Genomic DNA, 25,065 nt, shown 5'->3' on the forward strand with positions numbered 1-25,065 from the left:
CACACCCATTGCTGGAGTACCATCTTGAATGCCTTGTGGTAAGCGCAGTTGTGGAGCCACAGCAGATCAGTGGGTCGAGATGTGCCTACAGCCGGCATGCAGCTTTCCGTTGATGGTTCCGCCAAGGAATGGCCCTGGGGTATGTGCTTGGGTGTAGGCGTGTGCGCGCTGTCATCGCCAGAGACCTTCCCCATAGCAGCGCGCTGCGACTGCCTTTCGAGGCTGGCGACAGGCGTACAGGAGCCTGAGGGTTCCCTAGTTATGTCTTCAAACTCTGAATCGGAGCCTCTGCTGCCTTGGCCTTCAGGATCTGACTCGAAGAGTCACGTAGCAGTCTTAACTGCCATCATGGCATGTGCCGCCCACTGCTTTGTTCAGTGCTCTTTGAGGGTTTTCAGCCTAAAGAGTTTGCGAGATGCTCAGTGGGACTCTAGGTGATTGCGGAGAAAGCAGTGGCTACACACTCTATCTGTGTCTTTCCATGGGAACATCTGATTGCACTTAAGGCAACATTTAAATGGAGTACGCTCCATGGTGAAATGTCGATGAAATGGCAAAGGGAAAAGAACAGTAGAGAACTGGGAATCGGGGCAGATATTCTCTAGATAGAAAGTTATAAGTCCACCCCTCTCTCCCTACTGATAGGCCAAAGCCAGGTGTAGGTTGAAGCCCGTTGTTGGAACGAACATCTGTCTCGGTCTCCGTAAATCAGGCGTTGAGATGATTCTGAAGGTCAGCCGTCAACACACTGCAGCTTCCACTAGATGTCGGCCTATGTAAAGCATGTGATTCTAAGCAGATCCACAAGCCTCAGAAACATATATATATTCAGTGAAAAGAAACCTTGGTTAAAAGAGAGTTCAGGTGATCAGATTTAAACCAACAAAACCCCTGAAATTCAGCAATCGCATTTCAAGCAAATCCCTCTTAACTATGCACCCCCCGGTTGTGGTGTCATCATTGTGGTCATACACTGTGCAACAGGGAGCACATAGTTCAGATGAACTTACTCCAAATGCGATAGCTGAATTTCAGGGGTTTTGTTGCATTAAATCTGATCGCATCAACTTTCTCTTAACCAAGGTTTTTTTTCACAGAATTTCAAGGGTTTTGTTATACTATAGTTTCTTCAAGGGTCCTCTAGCCATGGCCTTCGGCCGTGGCCACTGTACATATTGCAGCAATAGGTTTCTTCGGGCCCATGGCCTTTGGCCATGGCCACTGTACATGTTGCAGCAATAGGTTTCTTAACGGCCCACTAGCAATAGCCTTCAGCCGTGGCCACTGTTGCACCAATAGGTTTCTTCGGGCCCACTAACCATGGCCTTTTGCCTTGGAGACTGTACATGTTGCACCAATAGGTTTCTTCGCGGCCCACTAGCATTGTCCTTGGCTGTGGTAACGCCCTTCAGCCAAACATGTTGTATAGTTTCTTGAGGTCTCGATAGCTTTGGGGATTGGCCGTGGCATCTGTACGTGTTGCACCACTATCTTTCTTTTGTGCCCACTGGCCATGGCCACTGGTCATATCAAAGCATTACTTTTTTACCAAACACTCATTGCCACCTGCCCAGTAGATGTTGGCACTGCAGATGTTAAACCTTTTTCTATAACTCCTTATTCCCACAATAATTTCACAGTAATAATTTCCAATAACAGACGTTCCTGCAGTAGAGTGGTGGGTTGCCGATTCCTGCAATAACAGGAAAAATTGCACTTCCTCACAGGCACTCAGCATGTGTCCCCCTTCTTCTATCCAGGTACCCTCATTCCACTCAATTGCTTTTTCCCTCCCTAACCCTCTCCCATTACCCCAATACTCATCGCTTCGTGTGACGTACATTATTTTCTGATTGTGTCTTGCGGCGTTGCCGCTGTAATCTCGTGTGGGAGTCACATGGACTTCTCCTGATAAACCAAACATTTTCTACCCCTAACTGGCTCCCCAATCCACCCACAATCCATCCACAAATCCTCAACTTGACATGGTGTCTTTTTTCCCCACTCCCAACCTCTAACATGCGATTGCTATTGGTATTGATATAGGCCATCTAAGCACTGTCATGCAAAACAATCAGGGTTCCCCTAGGAGTGACTACATAAACAGAAGAGTTTTGAGTCGGTTTCTGATGTCAAGAACGTTATTAGACTCTATAAGGTCGTAGGGGAAGTTAATTCCAAAGTTTGATGGCATCCTTTTTCTTCCTCCAAATAGTGTTTTAGGTTCTTTCCTTTGCTGCTTCTCCTGGTAATATCACGGAAATCACTTGAATCGAGCAAAATAAAATGGTGGCCTTTCATTTCTGAAAAGTCTCTCAGCCTCTTTGCTGCAAAGCACTGCAAATGCATCATTAAGTAAGACACAGACAACAGATTAAAAAATGGTTGAAGGCCTAACTTGCCTTATGCTAAGGGGAGATGTCCCTAACTGAACGAAACTAAGGAAAGTCTGAGTCAAAGAGTTCAACTTAAAAGTCTGTCTGTGTCCAAAACCTATCTTTGCCCTCACAACTAAAGCTAACAAGTGTGTAGGGATGTCAACGTTAAAAGAAATATTGTTCAACTCAAAGTTCTGAGCTTCTTCCAGCTCACAGCTTTCTTTTAGCTACCCTTCCCCAAGCGTAAGAAAGTTCCATGAAAAAGTCTCAAAGTTTACCTTTCTCCAGTTCAAGGTGATATAGTTCAGCACCAATCCTTGGGGTTCCCTGCCCCAAGTTTCAAGTAACACAATACAAAACAAAAAGGGTCTTGAGACTCCGTTCCCAAGACAAGTGTGGTCCTTCAAGTCTCAGGGTTCCCTTTCCCAAGACGTCAACTCAGCCTCTTACACTTGCTTCAGTATTTCAAAAAGTCTGAACAAAAGACCAGGTCCACCTGACCTTCGTTCTGGCTTACCTCGCCAGTTCATTTGCAGTGGTTTCTTTGGGCTGTTTCACAGTGTCCTTGTCTTTCAGCGTTCACAGCTCTCCGGTCTAGGCGCAGTTGTCAGACCGCACGGTCCAACCATCACAAGTCGAACAACCAGGATCCCTGGGCTCCTTAGCACACACACAGACTGCTTGGCACTTGCTGATTTGCACCAAGTCACCTTCACTTAATTCCTTTTATTGGCCTCTTGGCTTAATGTGTAATCCTGCGCTCCTCAGGCTTCTGCTTGAAAGCCTTGTGGCTCTGCCACCACATGTCACACACCTCTTACCAAACTTTGGCCTTGCCACACTGCATTCACTGATTAAAGTTTTCTGTTTGGCTCCCTTCAGCCTTTAATGTACTTGACTTCAAGGTTTGAGTCAAATCACTGTGCAACATATATTCAATATTGGTTACTTTCAATTCGGTGTTCAATGTGCACTGATGTTGCTTAAATATATTCTGTATTCAATATGCACTTGTTTGCTTCAATGTTAAGTTTACATTTAGTTCGGTATTCAATATGCATTTGTTTGATTCAATGTTAAGTTTCCACTTAGTTCGGTAGTCAACATGTATTAATTTGCTTACTTTCACGGACTGTTGTTCCCTTGCGATCCCATGGGAGCACCCTGGTGCTAGAGTGCCTTCCTGACTCACACCATCCTTCTGCACCTCTTACCGCGGTTCTCGCAACTTCCTCTTGGCTTCTGAAGCCGGGAAATCCACTAGCGCAAGGCCCGCTCGCCTTTTATTTTCTCTCTCACACTGGCAACTCCAACGCTTCTTCATGGACGTGGACAGCGACCTCTGTGCTCCGGGCTTCTCTGCCGCGCCTAATGCTTGCGCTGGGCTAAAGAGGCTCCCAGGATTGTGGGAAGTACACAGCCCACTCAGATCTGGTCCCACAAGTCTTCTGGGATAACTGCCGGCATCCTGATTCTTTCTCCGGTCGCACCACGGCTACCTCCTCACAAAGATCTCCTGCTGTTCCTTCATACACAGGTCCCCTGTTGCTTGCTCTCTTGCTGGGCTGGTCTCTTTTTATACACCTGCAGCCCCCTGGACAGGCTGCAGATGTGCATGCTTCATTAGCCCTGCCTGACCTCACAGCAGGCATATTTGTCGTCCCAGTACCAAAATGGTGAAAAAGTGTATTCTTTATCACTCTTAGTTGCCTCTTCCTACTTCAGTACTGTCAAGTGTCACATGTGGGAGAATGAGGAGAACTGGTTTATAATAGCCCATACTTTTTGGGGGAGGGTTAGGTTGTTCCTCAATAGGGAAAAGGTGGATACCATGTCTCCCCAAGGGCACCCTACTCCCAATCCTCAAGGACCCTCTACCCAGGTAATCCTCCCTCGCTTGTCCACCCCAGGGTCAGGATCCAAGAGCGATGGTCTTTCCCTGGCCACCTGAACAGAGGATCCATGGGGAGCAGGAGTGAGATTACCCTCAGGTTTCTCACAGCACGAAGTCTGATAAGGTTGAAAGGGGGTCTGCTGAATATTTCAAAAACTACTGGTTGGATTTGCCCCAAACCAGTACAGGAAATTACGTTGATGCTTTGTGCCCAAGTGGTTTCTTATTAGATCCCAGTATGCCCAGCGGTTTGCGCTATGGCTGTTCAAAAACTGCAGTTTTTCTCTATAGGAAAATGAATCGGCTTAAAACTAAGGTATTTCGTTTTCTTTATAACTTGATTTTTTAACATATTGATTCCAATATTTTCTGCATGAGTTTGTGGGGGCCGAGGGTGGTGGGGGGGGGCATGGAATCACAGGGGACCTTAACAAATGTTTTGTTTTGAAAGTTTCATCCAAATCCATCCAGCAAGTCAAAAGTCATTAGCAATAGAATTTTGGGGGAAAATTGCTGCTTTTTAATTTCTGAAAAGTCCATCAGCCTCTCTGCTGCATAGCATCATGGGAGATATACATTGTTTTTGGGAGCAGGGGCCCCCATCCCTGATGAATATTTTTTGAAACTCCTGGACGGATCTACCCCAAACCTGTCCCGGAAATCGAGCCAATGCTTCGTGCCCAAGTTTTTTCTCATTTGGTCCAATTACATCCAGTAGTTTTTGCGCTTCGGCTTGACAAAATTACGACTTTTTCTCTATGGGAAAATGAATGGGAGTAGGCTGAAAATAGTGTGCTTTCTTGATATCTTTTTAATTTCTTAACAAATCTTTCCTGGAATTTCCAGCCTGGGGAGGGTCTGAGGCAAACTTTTTGTTTGGAGAATATATCAATCAAATCTGCCCTGCAAGTCAAAAGTGATTAGCAATAGAATTTTCGCATTTCCGATGGATCAACTCGCTCAGTATAGGGCGGCAACTGCCGTTCTATAATTACCAAATTATAATTATTTGCACAACAACAGAATTATCAGTGTTATTTCAGAGAGTAGCTAATCAAGAATACCTCACATCGTTGTGGGGTCCAAATGATTAATTTACATCCTCTTCTCATCAGGTAATTAATTATTATTTTATTGGCTCTATTCTGTAATTTAATTGAGGATCTATTTTCAGAAGCAGCATCCAGGAAGCTTCCAGTGTTGAAAGCCAAGAAAAGTCCACTTTAAGAGCTCACTTACTAATTAACATGGATTCTTCCTGGTACTCTTTGATGAGATGCGAGTGCTTCGTCAGACAGTATACATATCTTTCCAGGACATACCAGCACATCTCATAGTAGAAAGGAAAGCGGAATTTGGCATGCACCTGAAAAACAAAGGACAAGAAATTAATCTATATTTATATAGATGCCAGAAAAAAGTTCAGATGACAGCAACATGTTTCAACTGTTTAATCAACGGTACAATATACTGGCATAACGATTTATTATTTATATAGCGATTTAACCAAAGCCTTATACATATAACATATTTACATACAATTATCATCCAACCGAAGTTGGTACTCATTTCTCGACCTCGGAATAATGAAAGGCTGAGTTGGCCATGCCGGGAAAAGTACCTGCAAATTACACACAAATAGCAGCAGCTAGCTCTTAAGCCACTGAGCTATCTCACCGGCATGACATATTATAGTAAATACTGAGATATTAAGTGGTACACATTTCTGATTTATAAAATGGTTTTGTTTTCATACTTAAAATATAATCCAAATGGTCCTAAGGAGAACAACATTGTCTGAAAACCGATTAGCTGCCAAGGAATATAATGTATGGGTGCAGAAGAAGGCTGACACAAAGGTGGCATGTTTGTGGCTAAATACTTATTAAACAATAAAGAAAGAGAAATCCCATCTATCCCTATTCCTAAGAGGGTTTTCACTGCCTCAACTAAAGATACAGTGTCTGCCAGAATGTCTGTCAACTAAAAAGTGTCCACCGTCCTGTGTCAAGAAACCTTACTTCTGTCCCTTACACTAGAAACTAAAGAATAAAGCAGTACTGTTCTGGCCCCAGGAGAAGGACTCCCTTCACCTGCGTTATGTTTTTGGGTTTGTTGAAACAGTTCCCAAATCTTAGAACAGTCTCATGTCTTACATGTTGTCAGGGGGAATGGCCCCCTTCCCCTGGTGGTAATGTTCCAAACAATACTTTCTTGGTGGGCCAGGAGAATGTCTCCCTTCTCCTGGCGTCCAGTCTCAGATAGCCAGTGGGATTGACTCCCTTCCGCAGGCCTTTTTGGACTTTACTGTCGGTCCAGGTTCTCAGGAGAATGACTACCTTCTCCCCGAATCTTGTTATCAGTTCCTTAAAACCAGAGTGAATGACTCCCCATGGTCTTCCTTTCATTAGTCTTCTCAGCTACAACACCCAATTCTAAGTGTTAGGAGGGTCCACAACCTTGGCTTCTCTTCTTCTTTGATCTGGCCCACTTGGTTCACTTCCCTGCCAAGTACTTCTATGAGGAAGATAACTTGTATCACTTTCTTGCTTTGGGCTCCAGACCCTGGTTTCTCTTCTTTGAATTGGCCCACTTGGTTCACTCCCCTGCCAAGTACTGCCACGAGAAAGATGACTTGTATCATGAGAGAGTCTCCCTCTCAAGTTCCCTTGATGGTGCTTGGGGTCCCTGACCCTTCCCTGGTGGTCAATGGACTTTGTTTCACCAATGCGATGAGGAGGAGAAGATTTGTAGGCTTTCCGCCAATGCCGTGCCACACAAGCATTATGGTTGCAAAGGGGCCCAGGGACAACTGCATGTGCCCTCTGGGTAAGCCGCCCCCGCGGCTCCTGCAGGTCTCCCGTGCCACCTATACCTTGTTGGGGGTCACAAGGCATTCTAGGATGGTCGGCGTTTGTTTTCTTCGGACTCTTGCTTTCACTGCGGCTGTGCGACTGCATTCCTAACTGCCTTCTGCGTTTCTTCCTCCTCTGAAACGTGCTGTGGACACGTCTGCTCCTGCAGACCCTTCGATCATCAGACGCAGCAGACTACTAGCGTTCTGGGAGCTCTCTCCCTCCGGATCAGCAACGCAGGTTTGCATCTCAAGCGTTCAGTGCGCAGCACACCTGCAGTCTTCCGCGGTTGCCCGAGACCAAGTGTTTAGTCCATTGTTGAGTTTTTATACAATGTTGCCAGCAGTGCTTCGTATCTTTCACTGGTTTTATCTTCGTTGCTCTGCAGGGCCAACTCGTGCCAGTACATGGATTACCTAGGTTCCTGTCCTCCTTCGTCTCAGTATTTTTGAGTACCTACTCTGCCTTATAATAGTACACGAAGAGGCTAGAGTATGTGGGGGTGTGATGTTCTATTAAGTGCTGTACCCGAGATGGCTGTCCTTATCCCCAGAGGGGGAGTTTCTCCCCATGAAATCCTCCCGCAAAATACCACCACCAGGGGAACTATTTGGTAGCAGCCTCACCTCCTTGGCCTCATGGGAAAGGGCTCCCCCTTGGGGAGAAGTGACGGCATCTAGTGAATTGTCACAATACCCAGAGAAAAAAGACCTGCTTTTCCCAAGTCATAAGGTGCTTACTGTGACTGTTCACTACATACCTACTACAGAGAGACTGTCAGCAAAAATCCAACAAGAGCTGGAAATGAAAGGGCTTTCCTGAATAATACACTTATTTCTGATACTAAAGCTAAATTGGAGGACGATAAATAAGGAAGTGAAAGACTTCATGAAATCTTAATCTTCAAAAGCAATCAGTTAAACTTCAAAAATACATTCGTTTTTTTTCCCCAAGGAACGAGTTTATCCGTATTTGCTTCCGGATTACAAACCCATTCCATTCACAAACTTTAATAGGTCTAACCGACCCAGACTACGTTGGGTGAGCTTCTCCAACACCAGTAGCTCCTCTGAGGAGTGCTGGTGAAAGTGGTCCGTTCTTGTCGACACAGAAAAGAGGACTGAGGAGTGGCGCCGGTGGGCGGTGTCAGGGGAGGGCATGCTCCCAGGGCCGCGCCCCTGCACGCATCTGAATTTAAAGGGGAAGTTGATTTTTCTGGTGAAAAAGTTTCTGTCTCCCGTACATAGTGAGGGACACCTATACAGTATGGAGGAAAGGGGACGGGACGTAGGAGTATGAGCTAGAGAGAAGCCATGGTGTCGGGAAAGTATCGAAGAGCCCAGACTGGGAATTAAGCAAGAGCAAGCCTCGGAGTGGGGAAGGAAGAGACTGCAAGTACCAAAGACTACGAGAAGGTGAAATACGAAAGTCTCCCTGAACACAAGTTTCAGGGAGAATCAGACAGACCCAGCTTGAACCCTGTGATGACAGTGCAATCATATACAAACTCTTATCTTTTTTTGAACTGTGAACATAGGTAAGGGTGCATGCTAAAAGCCACAAATGGGAGGGGTCAGAAGACAGCAACCAACCCTTTTCTTTGGCCAAAGCCCAAAGTAGGTCTTGTTGTTTTTGTATTTCTTTTGAGAAATAGGTAGAGGTTACAATATCATTTCTGGACAGAGGCCTTTATTTATGTTGAACCATCTTGACAGACTGACAAACACCCCCTTTCGACCTATAGCGTAGGGCTTCGTATCACTGAATAGAGAAATGGTACGTGTTTCCTGAGAGAATAAAAAAACTTCTGAAAATCATGCCTCCGTCGGCCTCCAAATTCTGATTTACCACACCAGATGTCCGCAAGTCTGCAGTGACACACTCTGGAGGACGGTATCATACTACGTATAAATGAGTTAAATCTACCTCCCATCCTCCTTAATGAGCTTGACCTTTCTGTCTAACAAACGGTTACATAGTGCAGTGTAGCTGATTGGGTACAAATGTTGGCCTGTTCTATAGAACACTGGCCACAGAATACCACACACAAACCAATGATTGGAGACGCAGGAAGTACTGTATCATATCTGAGTTTCTGGATGAAGCAAATAAAAGGATTGTTTATGAGCTCTGAAGCATCACCTGTTGCTGTACCAAAAAGCAAAACGTCTTCGGGAAGTCAGCAAGTTTCCTGACCAAAGAATTGAAACAATGTCTCTTTTGAAATACAGCTTCAATGCTTGCCTGAGACCAAGACAGTGGCAGACACCTGCACAGAAATACAAACTATATGGGACTGCTTCCCAAACAATGAACAATGAATCCTCTTTGCAAGAACTGGGAATAAAACACAATTAATGTGGAAAGAAGATTGAAGCTCTTGAACGCATCTCGGAAGATTTATCTCTAAAATGGGAAAATCTTGAACACTGTTCCCGTCGTTAGAACATCCTCATAAAAACCTAATACAGAGGGCTCCAACATAGTGACTTGCTTCCAAGATCTATTTGGTCAGATTCTGGGCCTCACCAACTGAAAAAGATATGGCTATTGACAAAGTACACAGTGTGGGGATGCCCTGCGATGAGTCTGCTTCAAATCACAGAGACATTGTAGTAAAATTGGCCAAGGGAGAACATTCTGAAAGAAGGACATTGTCAGCCCATTGTAAGGAAACTATGGTATCAACAGTAAGATGACAGACACAAGTGTGTTTATTGACTTAAAAAGGGTTTGGAAAACACCTATCTAATCCTAAATCAAAAATGGGAGCAAGCTACGACCATCAAATAATAACGCAGTCCTAGTGGTGTCTTGTCAAAATAAAAGGCCCTATACTAATAAACCTATTGCCAATCCTTACCTCTAAATACGAATAGTGTGGGGGGATAGTGTTTATGACAAAAGAAAGAAGTGTTCACAAAATTATATGTCAGGATGTTCAGGCCATTGGCCTACCTTCCCCACGTTTTCAGGACGGGATAAGGCAGTTCACTTGAGTGTAGCACAGTCTCTGGCTTCTTTAGCAAGAGGATACAATTTGATCATTAGCATCAGGACCTTCTGTACTCCAGTTTCTTTGCTTCTCAAAGTCTCTTCATTCAGAGGGCCTGATGCAGCCAAAAAAAAAAAACAACAAGTTGTTTTCCTCTTTGGATTTTCACAAGTATTCACTTTAAGTGATTCACCCAGATCCCCCTCATTTGGGCTCAGAACTCTTTGCCACAATGTTCGCAGGATATTCTTTTCGGGTGACTCACGGTCCACCCCGGATCCCCCTAAGCCGGGCTCAGATCCCTTTTTAATACAATTAGTCTCGCTCAGCTGAGCTTGGACCAATTTCAATCAAGTATCGAAGGGTTTGGCTTGACCCGTTGCAGGACCACTTCAATTCACACCTTATTAAATGCAAGGCTGTTTTGTACTTGATGTTTTCATAAAGCAAAGTTCACATTCAATGTTGCAAGCACTCCAACCCACAGACCAGACTTTGGCCGCTTCAATTAACTCACCGGCTGGGTTTAGGAGTCTCCCATTATCACGTCTGTTTGATGTTGGAGTCAAAGGCTGTTACCCTTTATCGCCTCAGCGCCTCCCCAACTCTGCTGTTCACCCAGGAGGGCCCGCTGGTAACCTTGTAGCATTGTATGCCATCTTTCTCCTTCTCTGCTGGCTGGCATATCCTGCTTGGCTTCTAGGCGGTAGCGGTCACTCGACAAAGGGCTTTCACTCTCCAGCCTCCTGGATTCAGCCCCCTGGTCTTGCGCTCTCCTTCGCCTCCTTTGCCTCTGCACTGCAAGTACAGCCTTTTCTCGTTCGCTGCCTCACTCTTGACTCCTCAGGGTCTCCCTCAGTCGGGCTCAGACTCCTCAGTGGTCTCCTTCAGTCAGGCTCAGACTCCTCATTCACGGTTTTCAAAATAAATGTTTTTGGACTTCAAGTCCACTCTCACAGTTTGGGAGCATTAGGAGCCAAAGGGGGATCTTCTGCTTGGGGTCAGGGTCCTACCACCTGCCCTCAAAGGCCTGGGCTCTCTAGTTTGGTCCAGGGGAGAAGCTCTGATGTTGGTGACACCAGCTGCTCCTTGATTGGCTCCCTGGAGCCACAGCCTCCACTCCACACTGCAACCTCCCCTGTGCTCATCAGTCCAGTTTTTAACCAGTTTTTCCTCCTCCAGGCCTTCCAGATTATCTCTGGCAACAGCGGTCTCCCTCTGGTGTCTCGGCACCCTTCAGCATTCCCAGCTCGCTCATTCGAGCCAGGTGTGAGTAGCTGTCCCTCCCTGCTTGACTCTGCCTGACCTCATTATCGGGAAAAAATGGAGACTGCCCATAGGAATCCATTGCCCATTGATTCCTATGGGTAATCCTCAAGACTCCCGTCTGCCTCTTCTTCGTCCCAATTCTTGGGTATTTCAATAGGGGAATGGGATTATGGCAATTGTGGTGTTCTACAAAAAAGGGATACAAATGTTGTAGTTTTTTGTCAGGAAAAGGGGGTTGAATGTAGGGGTGTTGTAAAATGGGTTTCGATAAAAGAGGGGTAAAACTCATGTTGGAATTTAGGGTTGTCTTTGTTTTCCCTTATGGTTTTGCCTTTTCCTTACAGAAAGGTACTGGGGTATGATGGATCTCCTTTTACAATATCCCATGACAATTTAGGGGATGTCGGTTAGGGGTGTATCGGAACAGGATGAATACCATGTCACACAAGGGCATGTCTCGCATAGTCCCCAAGGGCCCCTGCCCAGGGGATCCTCCCTCGCTTTTATACGCGCCCAGGGTTGGGATCCAAGAGCGATGGCCCTCCCCATGCCACCTGAACAAAGTATCCCTGTGAATAACTAGGGAGAAACGCCTCAGGTTTTTCACACCACCCACCCCCATGCTTTGCAGGGTCATAGTCACACCCACTTTTAACACCTCCTGCAAAGAAGGGTTTGCACTTCTGAAAATGGTGAACAGTGACGGGAGTTGAGGTCAAAGCTCTGTTGTGAGGGAGCATCTGGGGACCTGGTGGAGGAGGATGTGAGCACCCAAAAGAAGTTCAGCAGTTTGACTTTTTCTTAGCTGTGTCTTTTTTTATTTTATTTTTATTTTTAAGTTCAAGGGATAATTCTCTTCCTACAGGGTATAAAGTTTTCGAGTTACAAAGCTGCCATAGTCACATATGAATTGTCATGATATAGGTATGGTGTTTGGCCTTTTAACAGGGTTATGCAAAGGTTGTGTTGGTTTCATATTGGCCTCCTTGTGTAGTATAGATGTGGTCCTCTCATTTCTCATTCAGCATCATTCTTAGACTGGCCCAGAATTATTAAAATAATGCCCTGCAATGTAAGAGCTTTGAACGAGCCCTCCAAACAACACAAAATCTGGTCACAATTATAAATCCTCTGCTTAAAGGGGACACATTTGCAACAGTGTGATCAGGGAAGATTTACTCACAATGCGTATCTATGGTTCTTCCACACCACTGCAGATTCGAAATTAGCAGCAAAGGTTTTAGCCTTTCACACAGATTTCCAATTTGTAGTAGAGGACATCACTTTTGATAGGAAGGGTAGGTTTTGCATGCTAAGGGATTTTAGGATGGGCAGAAGATTCAGTATTTCACAAAAGGTAGCAGGCGCTCCTCTCCAGAGAGAACATGGCATGATAACCTGTTCTGAGGTGAGAGTTTGCAGCACATGCTTTTTGCTCACTGTATCTTTCACAGATGGGAAATATCCATTTGCATATCAGTCTTTGTCCCGCCCACATGGGCAGTCCAACACCGAAATGCTATGGCAATTCCTCTCTGAACAAGAGTACCGACAGCAACCCCATACACGTGTTTCAGCCTTGTTGGGCCTCATCAGTGAGGTGAAGCTGTGCCTCTCTGAGCACAGTGAGCAGGGAGATCACGTCTGGTTGCCCCCAGGTAACTTAGGGTGACCAACCCCAAGTTCCTTACACATATTTCACAAAAGGTAGTGAAAGGGGCCCCTAGGGGACCCTGACGTCTATGGAAACAAGGCGAGTCACCACACATGATAGATACGCCAGACACGAGGTTGTATTCCCAAAGCTAGGGTTTATTGCAAAGCAAAAGTCTCAGTTGGCCAACTCGGTCTCACGCCCCGCGACGTGTATCTCTAGACCTTGAGGGACGCAAGAGAGTGAATTACGTACATCAGTTACATATATACAAAATACATATCAAACAATCGGCTATGACATGTTTAACACCCCCCTTTATTGGGTTCTTTGAACTTGGTGTGATGATGGACATCTCAGACCACTATGACACCTTCAAACATCTATTCTAGTAACAATTTGCAATTTGTGAGGGCAAAGGCATCTTTCAGTTGTTGAATAGAACACAGCGCTTCTGTTGCATTCCGGACCTTGCTATCCATCAGGTGCTATTCGCGTCCTGGGAGCCGACATGCTCTAGTGGGCTCAGCAAAGGGGGGCCGTAAGAAAAGCATAATTCAAGCCTTCAGCTGTATTATTCTAACATATTCTACCATATAACGAGACTGGCTGGCAGCTGTGAAATGATTAGATGCCCTGCAGCTCTGCTTCAAGGCTACATTCGGGAGGGAGCCGGACATTCTTCCTGGCGCTGCCTACGTTTGTGTTTCAGCGAACTCTTGTTATCCTCACGGCCCTGCGGCCTTGTCCTTTTCACATACAGACAACAATGTTTCACAGTCAAGCAGTGTAAGCGGAAAATATACTGCAAAGCAATAGGAACAGAAGGCAATGAGCAATGGTTAGAAAACAAAATGGCGATTCTTGTTACTTCAAAATGGCCGTTCATTGGCAATCTCGAAAACCTATATTTTGTCATATCATGCATGAGACGGTTGGCCCACGGCCACCAAAATGCGTTTGCGGTCTCAAAGTAGAGGTATCCATATTTCTAGACTGACAGTAGCAGGCGCTCCTCTCCAGAGAGAACATGGCATGATTACCTGTTCTGAAGTGAGAGTTTGCAGCACACGCTTTTTGCTCACTGTACCTTTCACAGGTGGGAAATATCCATTTGCATATCAGTCTTTGTCCCGCCCACATGGGCAGTCCAGCACCGAAATGCTATGGCAATTCCTCTCTGAACAAGAGTACCGACAGCAACCCCATACACGTGTTTTAGCCTTGTTGGGCCTCATCAGTGAGGTGAAGCTGTGCCTCTCTGAGCACAGTGAGCAGGGAGACCACGTCTGGGTGCCCCCAGGTAACAGAGTTTGCAGCACACGCTTTTTGCTCACTGTACCTTTCACAGATGGGAAATATCCATTTGCATATCAGTCTTTGTCCCGCTCACATGGGTAGTCCAGCACCGAAATGCTATGGCAATTCCTCTCTGAACAAGAGTACCGACAGCAACCCCATACACGTGTTTCAGCCTTGCTGGGCCTCATCAGTGGAAGATTCAGTATATACACTAAACATGTCACAAGAACACTTTAAAATTAATTTATTAACCTTTTGGTAGCCTTCACTATGGGAGAGATCATGCTGATGTTGGATTTCAATTTAGCGTGGTCCCCCAAAGGTGACCGGTCTTCATGCACGTGTCACAGGCAAGCACGATGTACAAGCATCTCAAAAATAGTTTCAGCGGTCTGTGAAGGCATCATGAAGCAAGACACACAACAGATTCAAAGTTCAAAATAAAAGATTTTTTTATTAACTCAAATGTCAGGACGGTGTAAGGCCTAACTTGCCCTGTGTATACTAAGGTGGGATTGCCCTACCTAAATGAACCAAGGATAGTCTGAGTCAGTATGTTCAACTTAAAAGTCTGTCTGTGTTCAAAACCTATACTTGCCCTCACACCTAAAGCTAAACAATGTGTAGGGATGTCCCCAACCAAAGAAACAGTGTTCAAATCAAAGTTCGGAGCTTCTTCCAGATCCAAGCTTGCTCTTGGCTCCCTTACCCAAGTTCAACACAGTTCCAAAAAAAGAGTCTTGGGGTTCCCTTCCCCAAGTTCAACTCCATTTCAACTAAAGGGCCTTGGGTTCCCTTCCCCAAGTTCAACACAGTTCTTTAGACTTCAAATTCACAGTCACATCAACTTATTTAGTTTGCCTACGCCTTTCTATCACTTGAACAACTTTAGACCAACCAGCTTCAGACTCTTGGCTTCTCTTAGTTTACTCCAAGGAAAGGCTCCTAGGTCTAGGCGCAGTTGTCGGACCACACGGTCCACCCATTACAGGTCACGCAACTTATAACCCTTGTCACTTTGCAATAGCTCATTCTTTCTCACAGGACTTCCTTGATAACAAAGGTTTTCTTTCTGCATCTGTGTTATAAGTCCAGTTTTACTTCTGGTTCACTTTGATGGCTTCTTGCCTTTCTCAACATGTGACTTTCACACACTTTCCTTTGTGGTATTTCTCCTGGTTACCACCTTGCTTTCACACTATCCAGTAGTGTTTTGCCTTCTTACTCTCTTCAATTTGTTTGCAAATACTTTTTCTTCAAATTAATCTCTTTCGCAAATGCATATCACTTTCCCTTTTAGTTGTGCGATATTCTCATATCTTTTCTTCTGTTCAGCATGCAAAACTTATTACATGCTTGTCGTTCAGTATTCAATAATTCACATTTGGTCTCCCGACCTATTTATCTGTATTCAAAATTCGTTATATGCTTGTTAACTTGTTCGGAATTCAATGGGTCTCCAGACCCCTTTATCTGGTATTCTTGCTTGCCCGTCATTCGGTATCACCCATACCATGCCCCTGGAGCACCCCGGCCTGAGTGAACCTTCCCCGTCACTAACCGGTGTGCGGCCGCTCCTCCGAGTGCTTTGGCTTTGTTCCTGGGTTCTCGCTCGCTCCTCTCTTACTTCCAAGGAGCTCCGGCAAGCAGCGCTCGCTCTCTCTCTCTGATCTCTCCTGCTGCGTCTCAGTGTTCCCCACTCCCAACAGGGAACACAGAGCAATGGGCGCTATACAGCTACAGACCCTCTCGCGGGCCACAATGGCCTCTCTGCTGTCGGCGTCTTTTTCACCAGCCCATATTCGGCCTGCTGTGCAGCGGATGGCGGCATTCTACAGCCCATCTGGTTCACTGCTCTGCTGCTTCTGTCTCCATTCATACACCTGCAACCATTTAACTGGTTGCAGGTATGAACACTTAATTTCAGTTTCCTGACCATAGTTATTGAGACATGCCTGACCCTTACAACAGTCCTCAGGCCTCTTCCTCGTCTCAGTACCAGAGTGGTGAAATGACATATTGGTATTCACTCCTCTTAGTCGCCTCTTCCTTGTCCCAGCACTATAATGGTGTGAAAGAGGAAACAAGAGGGAAGATGGTTTGCAATAGCCTCTAAAGGCAGGGGAAGGGTACCAGGCCTTGTCTGTGTACCTCTTCTTCTTAGCCCATTTCCTAGTGTTCCTGTACTGATGATGTCTTCTGGTATTGTTCCTGGAATAGGTAAAAGGGTAGCAATATCCCATAAATGCGGCTGGGACGGAATTAGGAGCAAGCACAGTTTTATTTACCTTTTTGCAATAGTGTTTAATAGTGTAGCTAAGTATTTGCCACAATAAAGGGGACAGTGCCTTAGTTGACAGATTTGTGATTAGTCTGACAAACAAGCACTTTACCTTATTTGCAACATTCAGCAGAAGTGTGCACTGCATTGCACTTTTGAGTTACCCTTTCATAGGAATTCAGAAGTGGTGAAATTGCACTGGGTGCTTTGTGATCCTGGGCAAAATTGTTCTGAAAACGTGCGCTCACTATCAGTGTGACTTCATTCACACATTACAACATCAGTAATTAATATATGTAGTGATGGAGAAAACTAAATTATCTAGACTTGCAATTAACACACTTTCTGTCTCCCGAGAGACTTATTTATTTTCAGAAATGAGCATTAATTTCAACCCAGCCACACCAATAACCTTTGTGCCTGACTCCAAGGAACTTAATTTTTTGGGGTGAGATGAGGCAGCAAAGGCTATCTTGTTTTGTGTTCTGGTCTGAGAATTCTGCAAACTTTACAAGGTCTCAGGAGGTCAAAACACTGCAGGAACGTAATTACTTTTTCTTCTCAGCCTGCCCTTCTAGGGGATTTTTCTGACACATTTACGGACCATGGGTTTAGCGTTTCTTGTGGGTTAGTTGACAGCTATGCATTTGACATTATCCGCGCATTATCCGCAGAATAGCTTATTTGGCTGAAAAGTCCAAGCTAAAAATAAGAATTGCAATACGGGTCACATAAGATGCTAAAAAGGCTTTTCGAGACTGTGTCAATTGATCCTTTTAATTTAAAGCAATGTCCAAGGTGGAGATTAGGTGTACATTTTTAAGCATGGTTAAAGCTTGTTCTATAACAATCACAAAACTCTGATCTAGTCAGTGGTCTTTATTCAAAATCCTTCCCACTGTCCCAATGTATCCATCAGTGCTCCACTCCACTCCACTTTACTACCATTTCCCGTCTCTCTGGAGCCGATGGTGAACATATTCAGAAACACTAATCATATTGCGGAAATATCTTTGCCGATGGTGATTGCAAACCTCTTTCTCAAATTTATTATGGAAACTAGAATTGTATCAGTCTTTTGCATGCTTTGAAATCAGCACTAGCAAATCAGATATGCTAAACCTCATGGTCCCTACCGACCAGATTCCTCAGTTGCTGGCACTTAAATCGATTTGCTTGGCTACTAAAATTGAAAAATATCTTGGTATTCAGATCACACCGTCCATTGGCAGATTGTGTGCAACAAACTATTTGAGAGTACTTATTCAAATTAGGGTGAATCTGGCCAAATGGTGTCACTGTCCATATGTTGGCCTGATTGGATTGAATCTCTAAAAATAACAATCCTACTAAAATTCTTATAACTATTTCAGGCATTGCCAATTTCTAGCCCTTGACCTTTTTTAATGCATCTGCAAAAACTACCCTCATCATATTAATCAAATGGTCAACAGAGCCACCCATCAGCGATCTTCTGAAGGGATGGACCCACCACTACTGCCCCACAGGTACCAGTCAAGTGGAGCGACCACCACATGATACCATTTACTATCAACATGCCAGCTTGCAAAACACCCACAAACACAAATCTAGCGACCACAACTAAGAGAAACCAGAAAAAGCTTAACATAAACAACATAGCACAATTTAAGTAAACCCCAAACCAGACATGAACCAATTAATAATAGATATTTTCCAAGCTAAACTCCTACCTGGATTAAAAAAAACTCTAAACACCAAATATGCCTATAAAAATCTGCCATGTCAAAAGCCAAGAAATCTCACTATGCCGAAAGTATCCAATCAGCGACAAAGCCACAAAAAGAATTGTATAAAATCAAAGGAATAAGAAACCCTATTTCATGCAGCATAACGCCCATACCCACCCAAAAGCTATGCGACAATATCGCACACCAGCTCAGAAGCAAAATTAACAAAATCCAACAGGCCATCAATGCAATCAACCCAAATACAACCAACAAGCTACCAAATTTAGGAAATCAGGTAACCTCAACAGAAATCACTCACATCAGACCAATTCCAGAAGAAACCTTTAACAAACTACCTAAAGAAAGCAACAAGATGGGATCACTCAATGCCCCTTGCACACCAGACATCTGCAAAAAACTGCTCGCCAATGAAATCCAAGCCCTCTACTAGCAAAGATTGCTGGAAACAGGAATCATACAGATAGCTTTCAAAGCTGCTTGCATTAAACCATTTCTTAATCACAAAGCAGGAAATGCAGATGATGCGATGAACTACAGGCCCATATCAAATATACCCTGCCAAGCCAAAATCCTGGAGAGCTACCTAGACAAAGAAATACTCTCACACATTGAATCAAATGGACTAATGGACCAATCGCAGGTAGGCCTCAGACCAACGAGAGGAACACAATCTTTACTCCGCAACCATATGAGATTACCTTAAAATGAATGCAGACAACATAGCATCATCTCTTATTATACTAGCCATATCCACCAACTGTGGCATCTCACAAGTATCAAGTCTCTCAACACCTTCTTCAACAGATACATGATACCCCTCATGAAACAAATAAAAAAAGAACAACATGTTAAAATTATGCAGACAACACGCAACTCATTTTCAAAATGACTTCTAACACCATCTCAAACAACTCACTCAATTAAAATCCTTTAACTGCTGGGCTATTATGCATTTCTATTCAAATAGGACGAACATACTCGTCCTCAGCACTTAACAGGTTTTAATCCCTCAACCATATATACCTCTGGATGACCAACAACAATATAAAATTGTACTCAAACAAAACTGAAATACTGATCACACCGTGCAATGACATCATCCACAGATTCCACTCCCTTGGCTGCCGGAAATGGATTAAGACTGGAAAGAGCAACAATAATAGACATCTGGGAATACGCATGGACACTGGACTCACACTAGAACCACAGATCAACTCAATTATACGAAAAAGTTTCTACCACCTACACTCAGTCAGGTGCATCCTTCCATACCTAGGCTTCCTACACCAGACCCTCCACATAATCTCACTGATACTGTCAAGAATAGACAACGCAAACAGTCTCTACCCAGAAATGCCTGATCATCTCATCAAGAAATTACAATGCATCCAAAACACTGCAGCAACACTTCTGCTAAGTGTATACAGTACATCTGGATAGAGATATGCCCATAATCAATAAAATACAAAGCAAAGAACAGACTGCCACAACAAGGCCACTAATTTACATATCACCACCTTCCCAACATATAGCACATCATAACTAGCACAATGACCAAACCACCGCCTTTAAGAAACAACACAACAAACCTCCAGAACAAAACGAACAAGGAGAAGCAGAGCAAATATTTCAAAAGATGGCACACTCTTCATCCTGGGCCACTCAAACTACCACAAGTGTATGCGTGTTTTATACGAGGAGGAAAGATAGAAATAGAAACATACTCAGAAGGCATCATATAACAGCCATGTTCAGCTGATCTGCCCAAGGAATCCCACCAACTAACAACCTTAGTCTTCAAACACATTACTCAACACACATTCACCAACTTGCTGACACAAAAACACGGCAAAACCAATAACTTCGTCCCATCACAACTTGGTCAAAACTACACCTCTTCAACCAACTGCAAAAACCGGCCCACAATGCAGACTCCCCCACCCCCTCAGCTCTCCCATATGGAAACATAGGCCTCCAGGAAAACACCACAAGCCACCTGGAAAACTCATCCACACTGATCCCAGTTGCTCCTGGATCTCCTGGCATCATCAGTTGAGCACAACACCTTGGCTTTTCCGATACCTCCCTAACCACTCCCCCCTATTACCTTCTTCATCTACAGATCCATTCTAGCGCTTGGAGACTGAGAATTGCAGCAGTGCATGGTACAAGTCACAATTACATAATATGTCTGGAGGGAGACATGTTTAGCCAGTTCATTGCTGCAATCACCAAAAATCAAAGGGTGTTGGCGGTCCCTGACTTGTGGGCATATTACAACATGACGCAGCTGGTGGTCTCTAACATCATCAACAAAAAATGTGCCTCAATGGATCGTGCCATAATGGGCACCTCTCTGAAAGAAATACTTTGTAAGCTAAACTTTTTGCCTACTTTAAAGGGTCTTGAGTTTCAAAGGGTTACATGTGATTATAACTAAGCAATAAATAACAAACAATTTTTCCTAAACATTTATAACAAAATAAATAGCTTTTTTTATAGTTTGTGGGTCGGGGTACCCAAAAACTGTTTCGCATCATTAATAATCCCTCCCCAAACCCCTCCCCACCCGTTTTAACCCCTTACCCCACATATATATTTAAAAAATTCAACATTTTTTTTTCCGTTATAAATGTTTAGATCAAATTGCTGTTTGTTATTTTCCATTCATTATAATTACTGCATACCTTTTCAAATATGGAAGCAGGGAGGCTACGAAACACTCTGTGATATGTTTGATGAAGACTATCCAATCCTTTCAGAACTATGAGGATGTCTTTGCAGTTGGGAAAGCGCAAAGGTTCACAAATGCACAAATTAGGCACTCTGTACCTCAGTCGGGGAATCAAAAGGATGCAGGCAGGCTGCTCACGTCTTCGGAGAAAGTCTTATTTACACACTCTTTTATCAAACATCTAATTACAGTCCTACACAGAATAATTAAAGAAGCTGAGCGCCACTGAGGGTGAAGATACAAGGAAAAATTGAAAAGGGCCATGGGTACTGTCATTTCGGAAGAAGAGTGGAGGGACTTATGGTTGGATTTAGCTACTTCCAAAAGACACATGCAATTTAAGGAAGTGAGATGCCTCCCTTCTACGGAACACTATGCCGCTGCATTTGCGCACTGAACTGGCCATTCAGGAAATGCCTACAAATGTGGATTTTCAACTGACTCTTATCATCCCCCTCCTATCCTTGAGCCCCTCTCTCACTCCCAGCTCTCCTACACTGGACTTTGTACTGCAAGCAGCGCCTTGTTGCTTAAGGGTTTAGCGTGCTTCTACAAATGTAAATAAAATCATACATATTTGGGATACATTACTCACCTAATCGTATTTCTGATGCTTGTATCTGCTTAGATTCGCATGCTATGCATAGGCCGACATCTAGTGGAAGCTGCAGAGTATTACAGTTGTTGTTTTCGAAACTCGAAAAGGGACGTCGACAGGGCATGCCAGTAATAATATCCCTACTATCCCTAGTTTGACGTCCTCTGTATCCATGGTCCTTTACGTGTCGAGGTCCCTCAGATTGTTTTGTTTCTGATATGAGGTTGCATGTAGCGCGAGTACAGGTGTATTAAAGCAGATATGTATCAGATAAAGGTCAGATAAAACATCTATGCACCTTCTACTCTAAGGGGATGAAGGGTGGGTGTATGTGAATCTAAGCAGATACAAGCATCAGAAATACAATTACGGTGAATAATGTATCCGTTCTGAGGTTTGTGGAATCTGCTTAGATCACAGCAGTGTTAGGAGAAGGTGGTGGATTGTGAGAAGGTCCAGCGGGAAATAGATGTTTTAGAACCTCTTGTCCCACTTGTGTATCTGCTTTAGAATGATTGTCAATGCATTAGTGCTGAGTAAAAGTGCGTACTGAGCTCCATGTAGCTGCTTTGCAAATGGTGTCCAGCGGGATGTGTGCGATAAAGGCCAAAGTAGCTCCTGTACCCCTTGTGGAGTGAGCTTGTGGTGTGAAAGGAAGAGTTTTGCTTGATACAGAGTAACAGAGCTGTATGCATTTGACTATCCATCTGGAGATGGCATTTTTGGAAATGCGGTCTCCTTCTCTGCCTGGTGCTATGGAGACAAACAGTTGATCTGTTTTCCTGAGGGGTCTGGTCTTGTTTACATAGTAAAGGACTGCCCTGCTTACATCTAGTGTATGGAGTTTTTTCTCAGCTGAGCTTGTTGGGTTCTGAAAGAAGGTCGGTAGCTTGATAGATTGGTTTACATGAAATTTGGAAATAAAACCTAGGGTGTGTTCTCAATACCAATTTGTCCTTATGGATGACAAAGAATGGGTCTTGCACTGACAATGCTTGAAGTTCACTGACTCTTCTTATGGAGGTTATAGCCACTAAGAAAGCCGTCTTGTATGTGAGGTGTATAAGACTTGACTCATGCATAGGCTCAAAGGGGGGTCCCATGAGCTTTGCAAGTACTACGTTGAGATCCCAGCCTGGCGGTGGGTTAGAAATAGGAGGATAGAGTCTCTTTACTCCCTCCATAAATTCCTTAATGACGGGAACTTTCTGCCATGATATTTTGTTATGAGAGGTAGGGTAGGCTGATTAAGCCGCCAGGTGAACCTTTATAGAGTTAAAAACTAACCCTGAGTATAGCAAGTGGCGCATGAACTGAAGAATGTGGGGTAGAGTACATTCTATGGGGTTTATTTATTTAGACTGGCACCAAATTACAAATCTCCTCCACTTGTCGAAATAACAGTGTCTGGTGTTTGGTTTACATGCCTCCTTGAGGATATCCATACACCTTTGTTGTAGATTACTATGACCTCAGGAGCCATGCTGCCAAGTTCATTGAGTGAGGTTGAGGATGTAATGTTGTTCCCCCCTGCTGGGTCAGCAAATTGGTCTGGCACGGGAGTTTGATGGGATCGCGCATTGCCAGTTTGCGCAGATGTGGATACCAGGGTTGTCTTGCCCACATGGGAGCAACTAGGATGAGCGTCATCTGTTCTCTGTGAATCTTGTTCACCACCCTGCTCATTAGTGGAGTTGGGGGGAAAAGCATAGGCAAATTTCCCTGACCAACTGATCCATAGGGCGTTTGCCTTGGAGTCTGGTTGGGGAAACCTGGACGCAAAGTTTGGGCATTGTTTGTTTTCTCTTGTAGCGAACAGGTCTAGCGTGGGTTAACCCCACTGTAAGAAAATGTGATCTACGACATCTGTCGAGTTGCCACTCGCGATCTTCTGGAAGAGGATCTCTCCTTAGCGAGTCTGCTAGGGTGTTGGGTTCCCCTGGTACATGTTGTGAAATTAGGAACATCCCCCGTTTGAGAGCCCATTTCCATATTTTCTGTTCTAGCTTGGACAGATTTGGAGAATGTGTGCCCCCCTGCTTGTTGATATAGAACATTGCAGTGGTGCTGTCTGTTAGGATTTGTACCGACTGATTTGACTGCTGTGTTTCGAAAGCTTGTAGCGTTTTGAATACAGCTAGAAGCTCCAGCAGGTTGATATGGTTCTGTGCAGTGATGTAAGTCCACAGACCATGTGCTGTGAGATGAGCGTGATGCGCCCCCCACCCAGAGAGTGATGCGTCTGTTATAACTACTGCTTGCACCGCCGGATCATGGAAGGGTTTTCCCCTTTAACAGATTCTCCTTTGTCCACCAACGAAGGGCTTGCACCAGCGTTGGCGAAACAACCACTTAATCGTCCTACTGACCGCTTGCCTGAGACCACTGTTTCGCGAACGACTCCTGCATCGGGCGCATGTGCAAACGTGCGTGTGTGACCAGGTAAATGCAAGATGCCATCATGCCGAGCAAACGCATAGCTTTGCCAATGCTTATCTGGTGACCGGCTTGATACTGAGGTAGTGAGGTAGTGAGGTAGTAGCATGTTTTGGATTATTTCCTTTGACTGAAAACTAGCCCTTCTTCCGTGTTTATTACAGCTCCTAGGAACTGTTTGGTTTTGTTTGGTACAAGGCTTGATTCTTTTCTTGTTTATTGAGAAACCCAACTGGAAAAGAAGGTTCATTGTTCGTTTTGTATTTTGCCTGCAAATTTGGGGTGACTCCCCGGTGATCAGCCAGTCGTCCAGGTAGGGGTACACTGGGATAGCCTCCCAGCGCAGGTGCGCTGCTGTTGGGCAGAAACCTGTGCAGTTCCCTTAGGGACCACTTCAAAAAGTTTAAGACTACAGGTGTTAGTAGTAAACCCAATAGGTAGCAGTCTGCACCACCCAGATTTACCTGGTAGCTGTGGCTGAGCAGTCAGACTTCTCTCAAGAAGAGTGAGCAGTATATAGAGTATACACAATAGGGCCAGAAATACAGTAGCACAAGCAAACACTGACCAAAGCTTTGGTATAAAAGTATATAATTATTTATTTAAAAACACACTTGTAGAAATACACTGGCACTAATATGTCAAGCAAATTCAAACACAGTCACTAGAAATATATATACCTCCCTAATTAATTATTTGACAAGTCTAGGTTAAGACACCACTTATTTAGCAAAACAGAGGTGAGCGCGTAACCATAGATGGCACTCCACTAATTTGTTTAAAAAGGGAGAGAAAAGGCAGAATAGGAAAATCACACAGTACCAACACTTTTAAAGAACCACAGCAAGTCAAGAAAGGCAGGGTCTACTGTAGAGCAAAAATTTCATAGGCCAGGCCCACTCTTGGAGAGCAAGGCGGAATGTGCCCAAGATCACACAG

The 25,065-nt window shown here is 44.4% G+C and overlaps 1 protein-coding gene across 8 annotated transcripts in view; it reads right to left on the reverse strand.

Annotated features, from left to right (window-relative positions):
* Window positions 1-25,065, reverse strand: part of KDM2B (lysine demethylase 2B) — a 1,898,564-nt gene that overhangs the window by 870,575 nt on the left and 1,002,924 nt on the right. For all 8 annotated transcript variants that reach the window (XM_069619581.1, XM_069619583.1, XM_069619582.1 and 5 more), the window contains exon 10: window positions 5,512-5,638. In XM_069619581.1, coding sequence (XP_069475682.1) covers window positions 5,512-5,638 — 127 coding nt within the window. The remainder of the gene's footprint in view (window positions 1-5,511; window positions 5,639-25,065) is intronic.

This window comes from Ambystoma mexicanum, chromosome 10 (genome assembly GCF_040938575.1).
Source record: "Ambystoma mexicanum isolate Mex_15411 chromosome 10, UKY_AmexF1_1, whole genome shotgun sequence".
NCBI classification, from domain to species: Eukaryota; Metazoa; Chordata; class Amphibia; order Caudata; family Ambystomatidae; genus Ambystoma; species Ambystoma mexicanum.